The sequence below is a fragment of the Talpa europaea genome, assembly GCF_964194135.1.
Source record: "Talpa europaea genome assembly, chromosome: 12".
Taxonomy (NCBI): Eukaryota; Metazoa; Chordata; class Mammalia; order Eulipotyphla; family Talpidae; genus Talpa; species Talpa europaea.
In genome coordinates, this window is record NC_140079.1 from 50063697 (window position 1) to 50082358 (window position 18662).

Consider the following 18662-nt stretch of genomic DNA (forward strand, 5'->3'; position numbering starts at 1 on the left):
AGTACTCCAGAAAGATAAAGACAGTGATTGGGTGATTTCACAGATATGGGTAAAATAAGGAAAAAAGTGGATGAACTGATAAGGCAATACAGTTATAAACTAGCAGACACTGGTAACCAAACTGAGGTTTCTGAAGTTAAGAGGGAGCGGGGAGGAGGAAGGACCAAGGAGGCCTAAGGGATGGTGGTGGCAGTGGGAGGAACATTTAAAAAATAAAAATAAAGGATGCTCAATGAATGAGGCACAGCTGGGGAGCTTGAGTGCCTTCCATCAAGACTCAAGAGAGAGGGGAGTTGCTTTGCTTCAGACCTAAGGAGGGAAGAACGCAGAGATGCCCCGTAGACTGTGGGGGGGCTCTCAGGCTTACTCAAGACTCCTGAAAACACTCCATGTCAGGTGAAGCACCACCTTAGGTCTGCATGCCTGTCAGGAAAGCCCTTTCCTTTCCCACCTGACAGTCACTCTGCGCCATCTGGACTCCTGACCTGCCATAGATCTGACCCCAGGCTCTCACTCTCTGGTAACTAGGACTTACGTCTCCATAAGTAAAAGTCGAAGGCTAGATTTGGACTTTTAGGGATGAACCAAATATAGAATATACATGTTATTCTCCACAATGAGTACCTGAGATATATAATGTTATGAGGCAATGTTACTTCAATTAAAAAAAAAGCGTAAAAAAGATCTTCTCTCCCTGATTGACACAAAACCTAACACAAAGCTGGGCACAAAAGCAAATCTCAGAGTTCTGCCTCTCTCTCCTTCCTCCACTGACTGAATCACCAAGCAACCCTTGTCTCCACACCAGCTTTCAGTGTCCAGGGAAGGTCAGTGGGAAGTCTGATCAATGAAGACTGAAGCATCAGTGAATAGGCCAAGCAAAGGGCCAAGCTAAAAACTTCCTACCCAGCCCCAAATCTAGTTATTGGTTCAAGAACACATGTCATAATAGTTCAGTGCAAGGGTCACAATAATGTCTTGTGTCGTGGCCATAAAAGGAGGGCTCTGTTGGGCCCAAGAGCATGGCTGTCATTGTTAATAGCTGGATCTTGGCCATTGGTGTCCATAGGGACAGCAACACAGAGGGTGCTGTTATGATTATTGCAGACAATTAATTGGTCCTAACATTACTAAGAAAGGAAGTTCATTTACTATCATGGGAGTATCTTTTAATAAGATGCAGAAAGCAGAAGAGTTGGTTATTTCAGTGATTGCACAGTAGCAGCACAACTGAATACCAGCAGTACCTGCTTGCCTGCTGGAGAAGGCAAAGACAATGATGTCATCGAAGGTCCAAGTGTAGTCCTGGTGTGGGGGGTAGAATGTCAGCTTGTCAGAAGCTTCCTTCCTGAGGTCAATTAGGAATGTGGAGTGGACCATTGGGACTGGGAAGCAGCCCAATCTCTTCCATTCTCTAATCTGAACGTAGTCTGGGGTCCGTTTATAGAAGCCCTATAAAAGAAAGTTGGTTGGTTATGCTCTTTGATCTGAGAACTTCATCTTTCCCAGTCATCTGCTAAGTTGATTTCTCCTAACTTATCACAAGTGAAATGGAGGCCCCCCAACCATGTCACCTCCATTCCCATGATCTTCACCTAAAAATTTCCAATTAAGGTCCAGAAACGGTATCCACATATAAAAAACATGAAAAGGGTCTCAGTGTCAAAAGTAATTTTGGTTCCAGCATATCTCTTGATTTAATAAATTCATAAAAGTGTATTTTATGTTGATTTATGATTGAAAATGAAACTGGAATATTAAGAGATAGTACAAAGCAATTAACAGCACAGATTTGGTGACTGGCTGTAGAGTTCAAATTTTGCTCAGCTATGCATGGCCTGTAGGTATTGGCCAGGTTGCTGAACCTTGCTGGGCCTAGTCTCTTAACTGGATGACAAGAGTGATGATGTGATCTACTCCCTGGGGTTGCCTGTGAAAATTAAATAAGGTAAAGCCAAAGAGTGCTTAGAATAGGGCTTAATGCCAAGAAAGCATTGATAAGTATTGGCTATTATTAAAATTATAACATTACACTGTGGTTAATATTTTTAAGTAGGCATGTACAGACCACCCTTGAATAGAGAGAGGGTTAGAGAACCATCCTGCCCCATAAGTGTGGGTCTGCTAGACTTAAATGGCCTGCTCGGCTACCATTTTGGTTATGTGCAGTTCTGCCCTCCAATACAGGGTCAAAACAACCTGGTGAATTAGTTATCTGACTTAAAAGAATATAGGATGCCAGACCCTACAAGGCTCAATTTTAACAAAAGCAGGATGCTTCACTGTCCTGGAACAATGGGTATGCATCATGAGGTATGACCTGAATGCCTGGGGGTGAGGGGTATTGATTGATGCATGACCCTGCCCTCCCAGAGTGATCAGCTGAACACCTTATCAATAAGATTGCAACCATGAGTAAGGGTATGTTTTCCATTTCAATACTGAGTCATCAAGCAGATAAAAAAAATACCTCAGCAGACTCACCTTCCCCTGGAAACCCAGATACATAGGCACGTTTGTTCAGTTTCACCAATCCTTTCTTTCTTTATTCTCCTATCATGGCTAACTGATGCTATATTATTATTCATAAAAAGGCCAGGATCTTGCTCTTTCAGCAGCATCCAGCATTGTACAGCTTGCTCATGAATTCTGTTTGTCAGTGTGGTGTTGCCAACACAACACACAGTCAAAAATTTTTGTATCTTATTGTCATTCCCTGTATCTTTGGGTTCTGCACTTGAGGATTCAAGCAGCTAACATCTAAGGTTAGTTGAATCCATGAATGAAGAACTATGGATAAACCACGTATAAGTGGATCTACATGGTTCAAACCTGTGTTCCAAGGTCAGCCAGAGTGCAAACATATAAATGGGCTCTTTTTTCAATGCAGTTACCTATTCAATACCCTGGTGGAGCCACCAAGGCATTTCACTTTTGAAAGATTCCTCTTGAAACTTCCTTGAGAGCAAGCACACATGACAACCGATACCCATGCTCAGTGGTGTTGAACATACAGGTTTCAAGGAACCCAGTTTATCTTCCCTCCAAATCCAACTGTTCATTCCACAGACATCTCCTAAGGGCCTGTCATCCTCCAGGACTGTGTTAGGTGCTGGAGGTGAAGCAGGAAAGAGCCAGCTCAGTCTTAGGTCTCATTGGGTACCGAGTCAAGCACGCCACCACTGATGATGCCACTTATATCACCAAAGCTCAAATTCATTTGAGAAAAGATGAAGACAAATCTCAACAAACATACTTAAAATATGTGGAATCTTTGACAGGAATTTCCAGAATGTTCTAGGCAATGACAGTCTCATAGAGTGGGTGAGGTTTCACAAGGAAAGCATGTGAAGGGCACAGCATGTGTTGGATGCCTAGTTACTCATACATTATTAATCATTCAGATCATTTTCTGTGCATTGTCACCCACCCATTAGGCACTGCAGCCTCTTCTACTGCTTTAGTATTTCGCTCAGTGTCTAGAAGACTGTCCTAGCTGAGCTAACCACTGTCCTAGTGAGCTACCTCACTGACCACCTGTGAGGTAGAGTGGTCACAAATTAAGATTTACAAGATGTGAATCCTAGTCATCTTAACCATCTCTTAGCTGTCTGATCTTAATCCACACTTAACCTCTTTGGGTCTCAATTTCTTCCCCTGAGAAATGGAGTAAGAGCTTATATATCTACTTGACAGGGTTATAGAATGGACCATACATAATAAAGGCTATGAAGAGACTCTGCAAACATAACTTATATGAAGTGTTGTTTAAGAACTGTTTAACCTCCTTCAGTTAGGAAAGCATCTCCTAGCACATCAACTTATAAGCATTCTTGCAAGGGATAAAAGGAACTGTTTCTGTAACAGGGTGGTGCCCAGGAAAGGGGAAGTTCAAGGTTCCCTGCCCCACCCAAGGAAGGGTGGAGCTGAGCAGGCAAGAGAAGCTGGAGAGGAGACTGGAGAAGAGGGAAGCAGGATGGGGGGCCAGAAGGAGACCTGGAGGAAGCACGTGGAGCAGAGAGACAAGTTTCTTTGAAGAAACTGCACTTGCTTCTTGGTCTTGGACTGGTTGAAAGAGATGTGGGTGAGAGACCCATGGGGAGGTTAACAATGGCAGCTTTTATCTTGATTTTGATTTTGCTCTTTTCTTCCCAGACTTATCTAGTTGTTTCTGATCCTTTTCTGTGGGTCCTCACTGGAATGTGCTTTAGACTTGTGGCAGGCTTTCGGGCATTGCTTTGAGCCAACCTTGATTGACTGGACATTTACCCACAAGGGGATGGGTAACTTCAGGTGCTTGATTTGGAAACTATATTCTTCCCCTTTTCTGTATTGCTCATTAATTGTATAGAAGTTCCTTTTCATTAAAGGTCTTATATATTTTGTCCTGATGCAGCAGATGGCAGACCTATTTAGAATGGGCAGATTAGGGGATTCTGGGGTGTCCCTCTCCCTGCCCTGTAATAGTTCTTGAAATATCTACTGAAGAATGCGCACCAAATATAAAGTTCTAGACCACCTGGGAACCATACTCTCAGAATGAGAAGCTTGAAAAATTCATGCTGATGTTGAATCACTGAATTTCTTAGGGGCAGCAGGGAAGGAAGCAGAAAAAAGAGAATAAGTATGCGTCCTGCAGACAGATGGAGGCAGTAGATGTGTCTGTTTTTCCACATAAATTGAGTGTTGTTGTTAATAATTCCTGTTCACTGGCAGACAACAAGGTCATTTTGTTTGGGGTGTGTTTGTAAAGGCTCTAGAAGCCAGGGCCAGCCTGAGGCTTGTGAAGTCACTGGCCGTCCCTGGTCCTGCCCAAGAAGAAGCCCGAGGGGAATGGTAAAAAGCCAAAATCAGATGGTGAAAAATCAGAAATGCCACTCACTTGTGCACATTTTACCTTTACTGTAAAAATCAGCTGAGCATATTGCTCTGCTTACTTTAATGATTAAAGCAAGAAAGGAGATATATAAACCTGGAGGCTGAGTTCACTAGGTTAATCCACCTTAGTTGCTGTTGTCAGTGGTTAACTCATTAAACATGCTGCAGATTATTAACTAAGAGTGTACAAGGACCTAACAAAACCTTTTCTCCCCAAGAAAATGAGTGGATTTTATTAATATGAACTTAATTCTCCTCAAAAAGTGATAAAGATAATAAGATGCATTCGAGAACTCTTGCAATTGCAGGAATACTTGTAACAAAAGAAATATCTCATCTGATAGTGTGCTAGACTCAGTGATTGTCAGTTTTTCATGAATTCTGCAAACCAGTTGACATGCTGACATGTTGGTAGCTTAAAATCTATGAAAGTAAAAATCATATTAATCCCCATCATTCTAACACCACCTCAGGAGCAGTTTGGTGTATGTTTAATAATTATATATCAAGTGGCTATACTGCAATGTATTCAACCTTACCCTCAGCTTAACCAACATTTAAAATATTTGCATGATGGGATGGGTTACTTACAACATGGAAATGACCAATGCTACTATAAGAAGTCTCCTCCACAGAGGCCACTTTTAACACTTACAAGTTCAATATTGTCTGTATTTTTTCATCCAAAACTAAACCAAATATAAAAGGATAAAAAGGGGATAAAAAAAAAAAAGGGGAATCCCCTTTTTATCCTTTTTTATTTATATCCTTCTCTCTCTCTCTCTCTATATATATATATATATATATATATATATACACATATATATATACATATATATTAATTTCATCAGTTTCTTTGTAATTAATTAATTAACAAAAATATCATCAGCCTTTCTAAGTTTTTCCCAAAAAAAAAAAAACCTCTAGATTTTGAAGATGTTATAGGAAAAAGTGGAAAAGAAAGAAAAGGGAGATTTAAAATGGTGTTTTTAGCTTGAATTTTGTAAAAATAAGCTACCAAAACAGTTGCAATTATTAGGTTTGTGGAAACCAATTTGGCAGCAACTAAAAGGTTATCAAAGGTTATTTATACCTGTTGATACAATAATTTCACTTCTAAGATGTCATCCTAAGTAAGAAAAATTAAATACAAAAAAATTAATCGTGATGGTTATTATAATAAAAGTCTCCAGCAACTTAAATGTTTTTAAACTATGAGAAAGATTAGGTAAGCTGCATTCTAGTCACTGAGTTGGCATTAAAAGCACAGCAGTTAGCTATGATGTTAGAATGGTGGGAATTAACAAGACTTTTAAAAAGTCCTTTACATTTCCAAATTTTCCTGTAGTGTTCTTATATTAGTTTTAATGACAAGAAAATAATTTTTAAAAAATTTTGGAATCAGGGAGAAAAAAATGTGCTCATCCCAGCAAGCTTTACTGGCTTATTTTAAACTTCTAAGATGAAGCCCATTCAAGTATTTTCTTTCTAATTCTTTAATACAAAGGTGACCCTGGGCTGGACACTGGGCTGGATTCACCTGCTCTCCTGAAAGTGCTTGCTCCAGTGACACAACGGCGTGCACCACGCAGGGATAAAATGAGAGAAAGGTTAATGGAACCATTGTTGACACGTGGCTGCCTTGTTAAAACTCACAGCCTTAATTCCTGAGCTGAAGACTTGCCTGAGGAGTGATTCCACACCAGAAGTTAGAGTACAGGCCCCGAGACTCCAGCATGGGGGCCACGATGGTCTTGTTCTCTGCCATCATTAGACTGAGTGTCTGTGGATTAGTCAGGAAATTGTCAACATCTATGAACTAGGAAGAAAAAAAGGATTGTGTCAGGTGAAGCAGTACTTGTCAGTAATGCATTCAAAAGTAACCCCGCAATGCCAATGGAACACAATAGCATGTGGTTCCCCAGAAGTTGACTGGAACCAAGTTCTTCATCTGTGACCCTCAAAATCCATGTTATTCCTTTGGCACATGGCAAATCCAGCACAAAACTAGAAATAACCCCAATAATGCAAAGCTTGTATTGTTTCATTAAGCTGACTGGCTTCTGCTGTCACCAGACTCTTGACCTAAGTCCATCTCTCATTCCACAATCACAACAGAAACCTGCTCAACAAAGAGGAAGAAAAAAATGTACAAATCTCAGCAAGATTTACTGGTTAATTTAAAACTTCTGATACTAAGCTTGTTTGAGTATTTTCTCCTTAATTCTTTAATACTGAAGGGTCCCCAGGGTTGAGGCCCTCGTGACATGGAACTGTCACCTATGTTCTTTTTATGAAACTCAGTTGCAGCTGGGTGGCTATTTCAGCAGATTGTATGTAGTCTGACATCAACATGTTCTGCTCTGCAAGGGGCACCAAACAATGAATTGCTATTACCAGACTGGGTTCATACATACTCAGCCAGGGCCCATATGACATCTTGGTTAGTGGTTTAAGTCCAAGATATTAATGGTTCCCAACCCCCAAGATATTAATGGTTCCCAACTGACATCTTGGTTAGTGGTTTAAGTCCAATATATTAATGGTTCCCAACCCCCTAAAGAGTCATTCAGAAACACTTATTGATAATCTGCTAGTTTCAAATGGAAAAGCCTATGGAAGGTTGTCCATCATAATGCCAAAATAGCCCCAAACAGACCATCAATGCTACATTAGTATTACAAATAAAAATTTTGTTTAAAGTACATTCTATCAACCCATGTTTGCCTATGATGCTATTTCTCCTTCTTAGAAATCCACGATCAGGGCCTCCCTGGTGGCACAAGGGATTAAGTGTCAGCACTATGAAGCTATCCACAGCCACTGCAGCATGAGTTTGATCCCTGGCCAGAGAGCAACCCACATGGTGCAGTAGACCTCTCCTGATTCACCCACTGGTCCCCTCAGCATTGTATTTCAGTAGATCTGCTTGTTCTGTTCCCCACTCTGTCACTGGTGAGTCCTCTCACCCCCCACACCACTGGCCTGTACCTCAACTCTTGTATGCATAAATAAATTAAATAAATCATTTAAAAAAAAAAAAAAGAAATCCAGGCCTCCCCGGTGGCACAGTGGGGTGAGTGCAGCGCTGTGAAGCTGTCCACGGCCTCTGCAGCGCTGGTTTTATTCCTGGCCAGCCAGGAAGATTCCCACATGGCGCAGAAGACCTCTCCTGTTGCGCCCGCTGCTCCCCTCAGCAGTGTACTTTGGTCCTTCTGCTTGTTCTGCTCCCTTCTCTGTCTCTGGTGAATTCTCTCACCCTCCGTGCCTCTGGCCTGTACCCCAGTGCTTGTATAAATAAATAAATCTTTAAAAAAAAAAAAGAAATCCATGATCACATTAGTTCATTTGCAGGGACAGTACAGCAACAGATTCTAGCTTATAAAATAAGCACATTAAGCTATATTTTTTTAAACTCACACTTCAAAATGACTAAAATGTAGATTTTGTGTTCTGTATGCTTTACCACACCCTAAAAATAATCAGAAGCTTTCATTTTTATGATAGTCAATCTGTTTATCAAAACTTTTGTGGTTCAGCATTTGTATATTTCAATGTTTACACAGCTATACAATACTTAATACTGTAAGTACAGCATTTGTATTGAAAGTGTGTGATAAATTATTGAGCAGGTTTCTGTTGTGTTTGTGGGATGAGAGATGGACTTAGGTCAAGAGTCTGGTGACAGCAGAAGCCAGTCAGCTTAATGAAACAATACAAGCTTTGCATTATTGGGGTTATTACTAGTGTTATGCTGGATTTGCCATGTGCCAAAGGAATTACATGGATTTCAAGGATCACAGATGAAGAATTTGGTTCCCATCACCTTGTGGAGCCTGTGTCAGTTTTCAAAAGGGAAGTGGGTACTGTAGCTACTTGTTGCTTAGGAAGTGCCCCCCTCCTGCTCCTCCTGCTACTCCTCCTCCCCAACCCCTTTCTTTTCCCTACCCCTCCCCCCTGCTCATGGTGGGGGGAATGAGGATGGATATAACATTGATTCCTAGTCATCAAGTCCTGAATTCTCCATGAGAGCCCTGTAAATAGGAGCAACCAAGAAGCCAAGCAAGATATGCCATATCCCAAATCACTCAGGAGCACTGGGGAATTGAGTTGTAAAAATGTTAATTTTAATATTTTTCTATAATTTCTCATATCTGCAAAAATTTTTTTCAAAAAGACAATTTATATTGCTTTACCTATGGCATTCCTGGAGAACTAAGTTTTGTTTCTTTTGCATTTTATATGAAGAAAGAGAAAGTAATTCAAGAGCTTATTCGCTTATTCAATGAAAACCCATGGCAGGGTAGGTCTGAGATGAATTCCAAGTTTTCAGTATAAATTCCCCAATTCTTCTGTGTCTTTATTTAAAGTGGAGGAGATGGTGTCTAAACAAAGGGTCATTTTGATTATTACTACAGTTTGAGGTTTTGGACAATGAATTTTGACACCTTCTAGTGAGCAGTTATTAAGGAATCAAATGTCTGTTTTTACCAGAATGTAGTCTGACCATTTTTCCCTCGCAGTTCGAAGAGCTGCTTGTCGTAATTTCATCACATGGGCAAACCGGGAGCTTGGCCAGTGCTTTGGTCCAATTTCATCAGGATAAGACCTAAAATAAACCAATAATAATGGCTTATAATGATCGATACATCTATATATTCCAGGCTCTATCCTAAATGTTAGTATGTCTAACTCTTAATCTTCAATCAGCTCGAGGAAGTTTATCTTATTATTGTCATCATTCCCAAATTACAGATAAGAAGACTGGAGCAAGGAGAGATTATGTAACTTCCTGCTAAACATACACAAGACGCTTTATATGAAAAATTTCAGTGTATTCTAACAAGAATCTACTGAGTCCCTCTGAGGTAAGTGCTATCATTCTCCCAATTTCATAGAGAAGGAAATTGGTGTAGAGCAGTTAAGTCATTTGCCTAATATCACACAATTAATAAGGGACAGAGTCAAGACTTTAATCCAAGCATAACCCCAAAGCTCATGTTCTTACACAGTTTTTAAAATACATTCTGCCATCGAATATATTTGGAAATTTTTCAGCATAAATATATGACATTTCAGGAAAAACAAAGGGTCAATTTCCTTGGTCATGTCTCAGTATGGGATTCCACTGAGCCTAACACATTGATTTATCCCAGGTGAAGTGAGGTCAATGAGCAGCTGCATAATTCCTTGGGGTCTCTGTCAACATTCACAAAACAGCAAGGACAGGAGTCTCACATGACCACAGAGGCAGTGCCTTGGCACACCCTGAGAACCCTCCTGAAGCCCCCCAATTAGTGTGGACATAGGTACTGTCCTAGTGGCCCCAACCTGGCCACCACTTACAGTTCTTGTAGCTTTTTGGTCAGTGAATTTTCATTTGCTTTAGTGAATGAAAACAATACAAAAACAATAAGATCTTAATGATACAAATAAGATTAATAAAACTGTGTGATGTACAAGAATTCTCTGTGATGTCTTCCTCAATTATTCAATGGAAATTAATGTAATTCCTGTTTTTCCTGACTATATTGCCCAAAAAATGCCTTGCTTAATAGTTCTTACACTGACCTTGGCACACAATGGAACAGTCACAATCTGGCTACAGAGAAAGTTACCAGGATGCCAGGTAGAGACATAAAGTCCTTCTGCGCTATTTTAATTAGGTCAAATCCTAATATACATAGTGTTAAAAAATCTTTTATAGTGTTCAAATTTCATTGCCATATATTTATATGGACCATATGCTGGGATATATAATAAAAGCATTATAGAGAAGGAAAAAAAATTTGCTCTGGAGTGACATTTACTATTATTATTATATAAGTTTGGCTTTCAATCAATGGCTAACCCCAGGCAAAAATTCAGGTAACTCAATTCATTCCACCTCTACAATTCTTTAAGTTGGCATGCAGTAACCTTGGGAGCATTTACAATAGTAAGTTTCAACACATTTATTCATATTGTCATTTGTTCACCCAATGAGTATTAATTTAGTGTCTGCCAAGAACTTAGTACTGGGGGGAAATATAAAGTATCTCTTAACTCTAGGCCCTACCAAAGAACCCAAAAATTACTTAGAAAAAGTGAACAAATTGTAGTTAATTAATTCACAAATTGTAGTTAATTAACAAAGTGTATTTTCTATTACAATAGAAAATAAGCACTACATCTATTGTCAGAAACGTAGATCTTTCTACATTTACTGGGATGATTAGAAGCAGCTTTCTATAATAGGTGGGATTTGGGATATAAGTTGCTATCAAAGAAGCAAAGGAAAGTAAATCTGCATGACCAAGAAGCTGGGGCTGAAACTGAAGGATCATTCTGGAAAAATCAGTTTTCTTTTGGGAACAAGGATGAAATATGGGGACATAGTTATTGGTGCTAAGTTTAAGGATGCCAGGTATTATTTTTTTAAAGAATAGGTCTGAGGTGTATGAACTTTTTTCTGGAGGTATTTGAGAGTCACTCGAGTTCTTGTAACAGAGAAATTAAACCACATTGTTAGAGTAGACTGACTTGACATGGTGGTTTGAAAGCTGTCTTCCTGCAAGCAACTAAGAAATTGTTATGGTTAAGAATGGAAACAACCTACATGCCCATCAATAGGGCATTTATTAAATAATATGGTGCATCCATACATGGATAATATGGGGTCAGAAAAACAACCAGAAAGCTCCTTAACTACTGTTGTGGAATGATCACCAAGGCATGGTAAGTGAAAAGCAAAGTGCATGTAAAAAATATATGGACAGGGGGCCTCTCTGGTGGCCCAGGGGTTAAGTCTCAGCTCTGTCACTACTACAGCCTGAGTTTGGTCCTCGGCCAGGAAGCCCGGCCAGGAAGCTAAATGACATATGGCACAGCAGACCTCTCCTGTCTCAGGTGCTGTCTTGCCTGCTGCTCCCCTCAGCAGTGTATTTCAGTGGATCTTCATTCTGTTCCCCACTTTGTCTCTGGTGAATCCTCTAACCCCCACACCTCTGGCCTACACCCCAGTTCTTGTATGCATAAATAAATAAAAATAAATCTATTAAAATAAGTATATAGATATTTCACTGTGATTTCTCAAGTCAAATATTGTACTCAAAAATATGAATAAATAATACCAATATTTTACAATAGACCCTGCTGTGCTGATTTACTGGTGAACATGAATGTGGCTGGTAGCTGCAGGAATAAAGAGAGAAAAAATGAAGATCCATCAAAGGAGGATGAACGACGAGGAGAAGTCAAGTGTGCTACCAGCACTGGAAGCCTGCAAGGCTGTAAAATGGTTGAGGGGGGAAAGTAAGTTAAAAAAAGGTTCTCTCTCTACTCACTCAGGTGCATCCATCGGCCTCCACTCCACGTAATGATAGGCTCTTTGTACGTTTTTCAACCACTCCCTGAGTATCTCTGTTGTGTTATCCACATTGTGATCAGTCGCTGCCCTGCATGAACAAGAACACAATACAGGTCAGTTATAATCATTGAGAGGAAGAGGAAATCCACAGAGCCCACATTAACTCAAAGGTCTGGTATATGTGAAAGTGATTCCTTCATGACCGAACTTTCTGAAGTGAGAGATACGACTTAAAGTCATCTTTACATTATCAAATCCTTAAACAGGGTCAGCCAATATTACAATCAGTAAGTGGTTGTACATATACAACAAAATTAACCCAGAATAAGCTAATAAACCTTCCTGGGATTTTTTTCTATTTGTTTTAATTTTTAGTTATCCAAGAAAAGTCTGCATTTTATAATTATTATTATTTTTTTAATTTTATATATTTTTTACATCATTTTTGCACAATGTATCCATTTTCATCTTGGCTATAGTCCCCATACAATTCCCACCCGCCCTTGTTTTAATCCTATTCCCTCCCGCCTCCCCCCCACCACAAAGTCTGTCTCTGGTTTATAGTTGGTTAGAAAACCTAAATAAGGGAGCAGGAAAAAGACTAATTCTAATAAAGTAAAAGTCTGCATTTTTCAAACTTCACTAACAGCCATCTTCAATTTAAGCAATAATTCAGTTGCATTTTTCAAGTCATTTTTAGGTGTCAATAATGTTTCTAGTCAATGTTACTTTAATCACATGGATTAAAGGGAAAAGTCAACATAACAATGCCCAACATAAAATTCAGATCTCAGGTACCTGCTATCTATTTTGGATTAACTTTACCTTCAAAAACTTTCAAATAATGAATATAAAATTTTTTTCTGTTTTACCTCGAGATTTCAACAAACACATCCATTTGTAAAGGAGCTTAACTTACTCATTAAAACAAAATATTTTCAAATTATATCACAGAGCAAATCATTCATGTTATATGTAAGACACACATCTAAAATAAAGTTATCCCGTCCTGCATTGCCATTTTAGAACAGGGACATTTCTCCAGTAAAGACTGCCTGAAACTAGCAGAAGGCTCCCGGAGGAGCCAGAGGTGAGCTGGGAAGTTCGCCCACGCCAGGCCCCTTCTGGCCTGCAGTCCGGGCTCAGAGAGGGAGCGGGAACTGACTGCCGGGGCAGAACAGGTGCACAGGGGAGTGTGTCCCCACATTGGTATTTTGGAACAGGGACCTTTCTTCAGTAAAGACTGCTTGAAACCGACAGATGGCTCCTAAAGGAGCCAAAGGGGAGTGGAGAAGTTCACCCAAGATGCCGGCCAGTCCCAACAACACAGTGTCCCTATGCATACGGCAAATTAGAAAACAGACAGTAGGGAGTAGAAGAACCACACACAACATAGCAACTCCTCAGGAAAAAAGCACACCACAAAAAGAAAACCACCCCCCAGATTGCAACAACAGTAACTTGGAGGAACTTCTGAGCCTTCCAGAAAGAGAATTTAAAATTACCATGATTAAAAAAAGACAGAAGTCATAAAGGAAAACAATGATAAGGGAAAAATAACAATCAGAAGAATGAAATTGAGTCCCTAAAGAGGGAAGCAAAAGAAATGCAGGAGATCAAAGAATTAATGGAGGCACTACAGAACTCTGGGAAAAGCAATGAAAGCAGAATAGATGAAATGGAAGAACAAATAAGTACTCTTGAAGACACAGAAATGAAAAAAACTAAAACAGAAAAGGAAAGAGAAGTACGAAGGAAAAAGACTGAAGAAAGACTTCGGGAACTATCTGACTCCATGAGGAAAGGAAATATAAGAGTTATAGGAATACCAGAAGGAGAGGAGAGAGATGTAGGAACAGAGAAAATATTCAAGGAGATAATTGAAAAGAACTTTCCAAACATGAAGAAGGAGCTGAAAATTGATATACAAGAAGCAAGAACACCAAACTTCCACAATGAAAGGAAAAATACAGCCAGACACATAATAGTAAAGCTCCCAAGAACCCAGGACAAGGGAAAAATAATGAAGCTGACAAGAGGAAGAAACAGATAAAATTCAAAGGAAAACCAATCAGGCTGACATCAGACTTCTCCGAAGAAACACTACGGGCAAGGAGAGAGTGGAGGGACATAGTCAACAGACTCCAAGAAAACAGATGCCAACCAAGAATACTCTATCCCGCAAAGCTCTCCTTCCTCTATGAAGAAAGGATAAGGACCTTCCCAGACAAATAGAAACTCTGGAATTTCATTACGACTAAACCCCCACTCCAAAAAATACTACAAGGAGTCCTAATGCCAGAACCTCAGAGGGACAAATAACAAAGAAAGAAGGCCAAAAAAAAAAGTTATTAAAAGAATAAATAAATAAAATCAAAGGAAAGACAAACACAATGGCAAATAGAGATGCTAACATATCAATATTAACTCTAAATGTAAATGGACTAAACTCTTCAATAAAAAGACACAGAGTTGCAGGCTGGATTAAGAAACAAAACCCAACCTTTTGCTGTCTCCCAACATTTAGCTACAAAAGATAAAAATAGACTCAAAGTTAAAGGATAGAAAACAATCCTACAAGCAAATGGACCAAAAAAGAAAGCAGGAACAGCTATACTTATATCAGATAAAACAGATTTCAAACTCAAAAAGATAAAAAGAGACCCCAATGGTCACTACATTATGATCAAGGGGACAATACTTCAAAAAGAAATAACACTCATTAACATATATTCACCAAACGAAGAAGCACCAAAATATATCGGAAAACTATTGTCATCTCTGAAAACAGACATTAGAGAAAACACATATGTAGTGGGAGACTTCAACACACCACTATCAACAATGGATAGATCAATGAGACAAAAAAAATAAGTAAAGACACTAAAGCTCTAAATAAGGACCTAGAGCACTTGGGCTTAACAGACATTTATAGAACACTAAACCCAAAAAAAACAGAGTACACATTTTTCTCAAGCACACATGGATCATTCTCCAGGATCGATCACATACTGGGACACAAGACAAACATCAACAGATACACCAAGATTGAAATCATACTAACCATCTTTTCTGACCATGAAGGAATCAAAATAGAAATAAACCATAAAAGAAGGCAAGGAACTCTCCTACCTCATGGAGATTGAAAACCACACTACTGGAAGACCACTGGACTAATGAGGAGATCAAAGAAGAAATTAAAAAATTCTTTGAATTGAATGACAATGAGGACACCAATTTCCTAAATGTATGGGATGCAGCAAAAGCAGTAATAAGAGGAAAATATATAGCAATAGAGGCTCACATCAAGAAACAAGAAAGAACTCAAAGAAACAACCTAATCTCGAAGCTAAAAGATCTAGAAAAAGAAGAACAAAAGAACCCCAAAACCAGTAGAAGAAAAGAAAAGAAATAATAAAAACCAAAGCATAAAAAAAATGAAATTGAAACTAAAAAAACAATCCAAAAGATCAATGAAACCAAGAGCTGGTTCTTTGAAAAAATCAATAAAATAGACATACCCCTAGGCAGGCTCACAAAGGAAAAAAGGTAGAAAGCACAAATAAACAGGATCATAAATGAAAGAGGAGAAATCACAACGGACACAGCAGAAATAAAAAGAATAATCAGTAACTACTATGAAAAGTTATATGGAAACAGGATCAACAATCTAGAGGAGATGGACAAATTCCTACAACTCAACAATCACCCAAAGCTAGATAAAGAAGAAATAGAACACCTAAACAGACCAATTACAAGCAGCGAAATTGAAATGGTAATCAAAAACCTCCCCCAAAACAAAAGCCCAGGACCTTATGGATTTACAAATGAATTCTACCAAACATTCAGAGATGAATTAGTGCCTATCCTTCACAAACTCTTCCAAAAAATTGTGAAGGAAGGGACAATACCAAACACGTTCTATGAAGCCAACATTACACTAATACCAAAACCAAACAAGGACAACACAAAAAAGGAAAACTACAGGCCAATCTCCCTAATGAACACTGATGCAAAAATCCTCAATAAAATTTTAGCTATCAGAATTCAACAATGTATCCATAAGATAATTCACCACGACCAAGTAGGATTCATGCCAGGGACACAAGGATGGTCCAATATCCGAAAATCAATCAACGTTATACAACACATCAACAAAAAGAAATGTAAAAACCATATGATAATATCAATAGATGCTGAGAAAGCTTTCGACAAAGTGCAGCACCCATTCATGATAAAAGCCCTTGAAATTCTTGGGAGACAAGGAACATACCTTAACATCATAAAGGCCATCTATGACAAGCCAACAGCCAGTATCATTCTCAATGGTGAAAAGCTGAAAGCAATTCCATTAAGATCTGGAACAAGACAAGGATGCCCACTCTCACAACTGCTTCTCAATATAATACTGGAATTCCTAGCCAGAGCAATAAGACAAGAGAAAGACATCCAAGGAATCCAAATAGGAAAAGAAGAAGTCAAACTATCACTATTTGCAGATGATATGATAATATACATAGAGAACCCCAAAAACTCCACAGAAAAACTAATTCAACTCATCAATCAGTTCAGTAAAGTGGCAGGATACAAAATCAACATGCAAAAGTCAGTAGCCTTCCTATACACAAACAATAAATCTGAAGAAGAAGAAATAAAAAAAATCCCTTTTATTATCAAAACAAAAAAAATCAAATACTTGGGAATAAATCTAACAAAAGAGGTAAAGGACCTATACAAAGAAAACTATAAAACACTATTAAAAGAAATAGAAGAAGACACAAAGAAATGGAAAGACATCCCCTGCTCATGGATTGGAAGAATAAATATTATTAAAATGGCCATCCTACCAAAAGCAATATAAGATTCGATGCTATTCCAATCAAAATTTCAATGTCATTCTTCAAAGAAATAGAACAATTATTGATGAAATTCATATGGAATCACCAAAAACCCCGAATAGACAAAGCTTTCCTGAAAAAAAAAAAAGAAGGGAATGGAGGCATCTCACTCCCAGACTTCAAACTATACTACAAAGCCATAATCATCAAAACTGCATGGTATTGGAACAAGAACAGACACACAGACCAATGGAATCGAATAGAAAATCCAGAAATAAACCCACAGATTTATGGTCAACTAATCTTTGACAAAGGAGCAAAGACTATGCATTGGAGCAAAGAAAGTTTGTTCAATAAATGGTGCTGGGAAAACTGTGTCGCTACATGCAAAAGAATGAATCTTGACCACTACCTCACACCATACACAAAAATCAACTCAAAATGGATTAAAGAACTAGACATAAGACCTGAAACCATAAAATACATAGAAGGAAATATAGGCGAAACACTATGTGATATGCACATCAGAGACATCTTTACAGACACATCACCCAAAGCAGTGATAGTGAAGGCAAAGATCAACAGCTGGGACTACATCAAATTAAAGAGCTTCTGCACAGCAAAAGAGACAATTACAAAAACAAAGAGAAACCCCACCAACTGGGAGAACATTTTTGCACACAACACTGATGGTAAAGTACTGATCACAAAAATCTGCAAAGAGCTGATGAGACTCAACAACAACAAAGAAAATAACCCTGTCAAAAAATGGGCAAAAGAGCTAAAAAGAAACTTCTCTGAAGAGGAAATGCAAATGGCCAACAGGCATATGAAAAAATGTTCAACATCACTTGTAATCAGGGAAATGCAAATCAAAACTACCATGAGATACCACCTTACACCAGTGAGAATGGCACATATTAAAAAAACTAGCAACAACAAATGTTGGCGAGGATGTAGAGAAAAAGTAACTCTCCTGCACTGTTGGTGGGAGTGCACACTGGTCCAACCACTATGGAGAGCTGTGTGGAGATTTCTGGACCTACTAAACATAGAGCTTCCATATGATCCAGCAATTCCACTCCTAGGTATTTACCCAAAGGACACAGAAACATCAATTCCAAAGAGCACCTGCACCCCTATGTTTGTAGCAGCACTGTTTACAATAGCTAAGCTTTGGAAACAACACAAATGCCCAAAAATAGATGACTGGATCAAGAAGATGTGGTACATATACACCATGGAATATTACTCAGCATTCAAAAAAGATAAACACATGCAATTTGCAGCAACATGGATGGCGCTGGAAGGGATCATGCTCAGCGAAATAAGCCAGAAAGAAAAAGAAAAATACTGGATGGTCTCACTCATAGCAGGAATCTAGAAAACTTAAATAAGGGACCAGGAAAATGAATAAATATAAGAAAGAAAATATCAAAATCAACAAACAACTATGAACCAGAGACACTCTATGGGGGGTGGGGGACGGGGAGGGGAGGGATTGGGGTCAAAATAAGGGGGTTGCAATTGTATGGGGAATATAAAAATAAAATTTATTTAAAAAAATAAATAGTTACCCAAGACACTTATAAATGAAG

The 18662-nt window shown here is 38.8% G+C and overlaps 1 protein-coding gene across 1 annotated transcript in view; it reads right to left on the reverse strand.

Moving 5' to 3' along the window:
- Nucleotides 1-18662, reverse strand: part of COLGALT2 (collagen beta(1-O)galactosyltransferase 2) — a gene marked incomplete at both ends in the record, with an annotated part of 104164 nt that overhangs the window by 29515 nt on the left and 55987 nt on the right. The window contains 4 exons of the mRNA XM_084249026.1: nt 1248-1452; nt 6563-6697; nt 9370-9487; nt 12204-12314. Of these exons, the coding sequence (XP_084105152.1) occupies nt 1248-1452; nt 6563-6697; nt 9370-9487; nt 12204-12314 (569 nt within the window). The remainder of the gene's footprint in view (nt 1-1247; nt 1453-6562; nt 6698-9369; nt 9488-12203; nt 12315-18662) is intronic.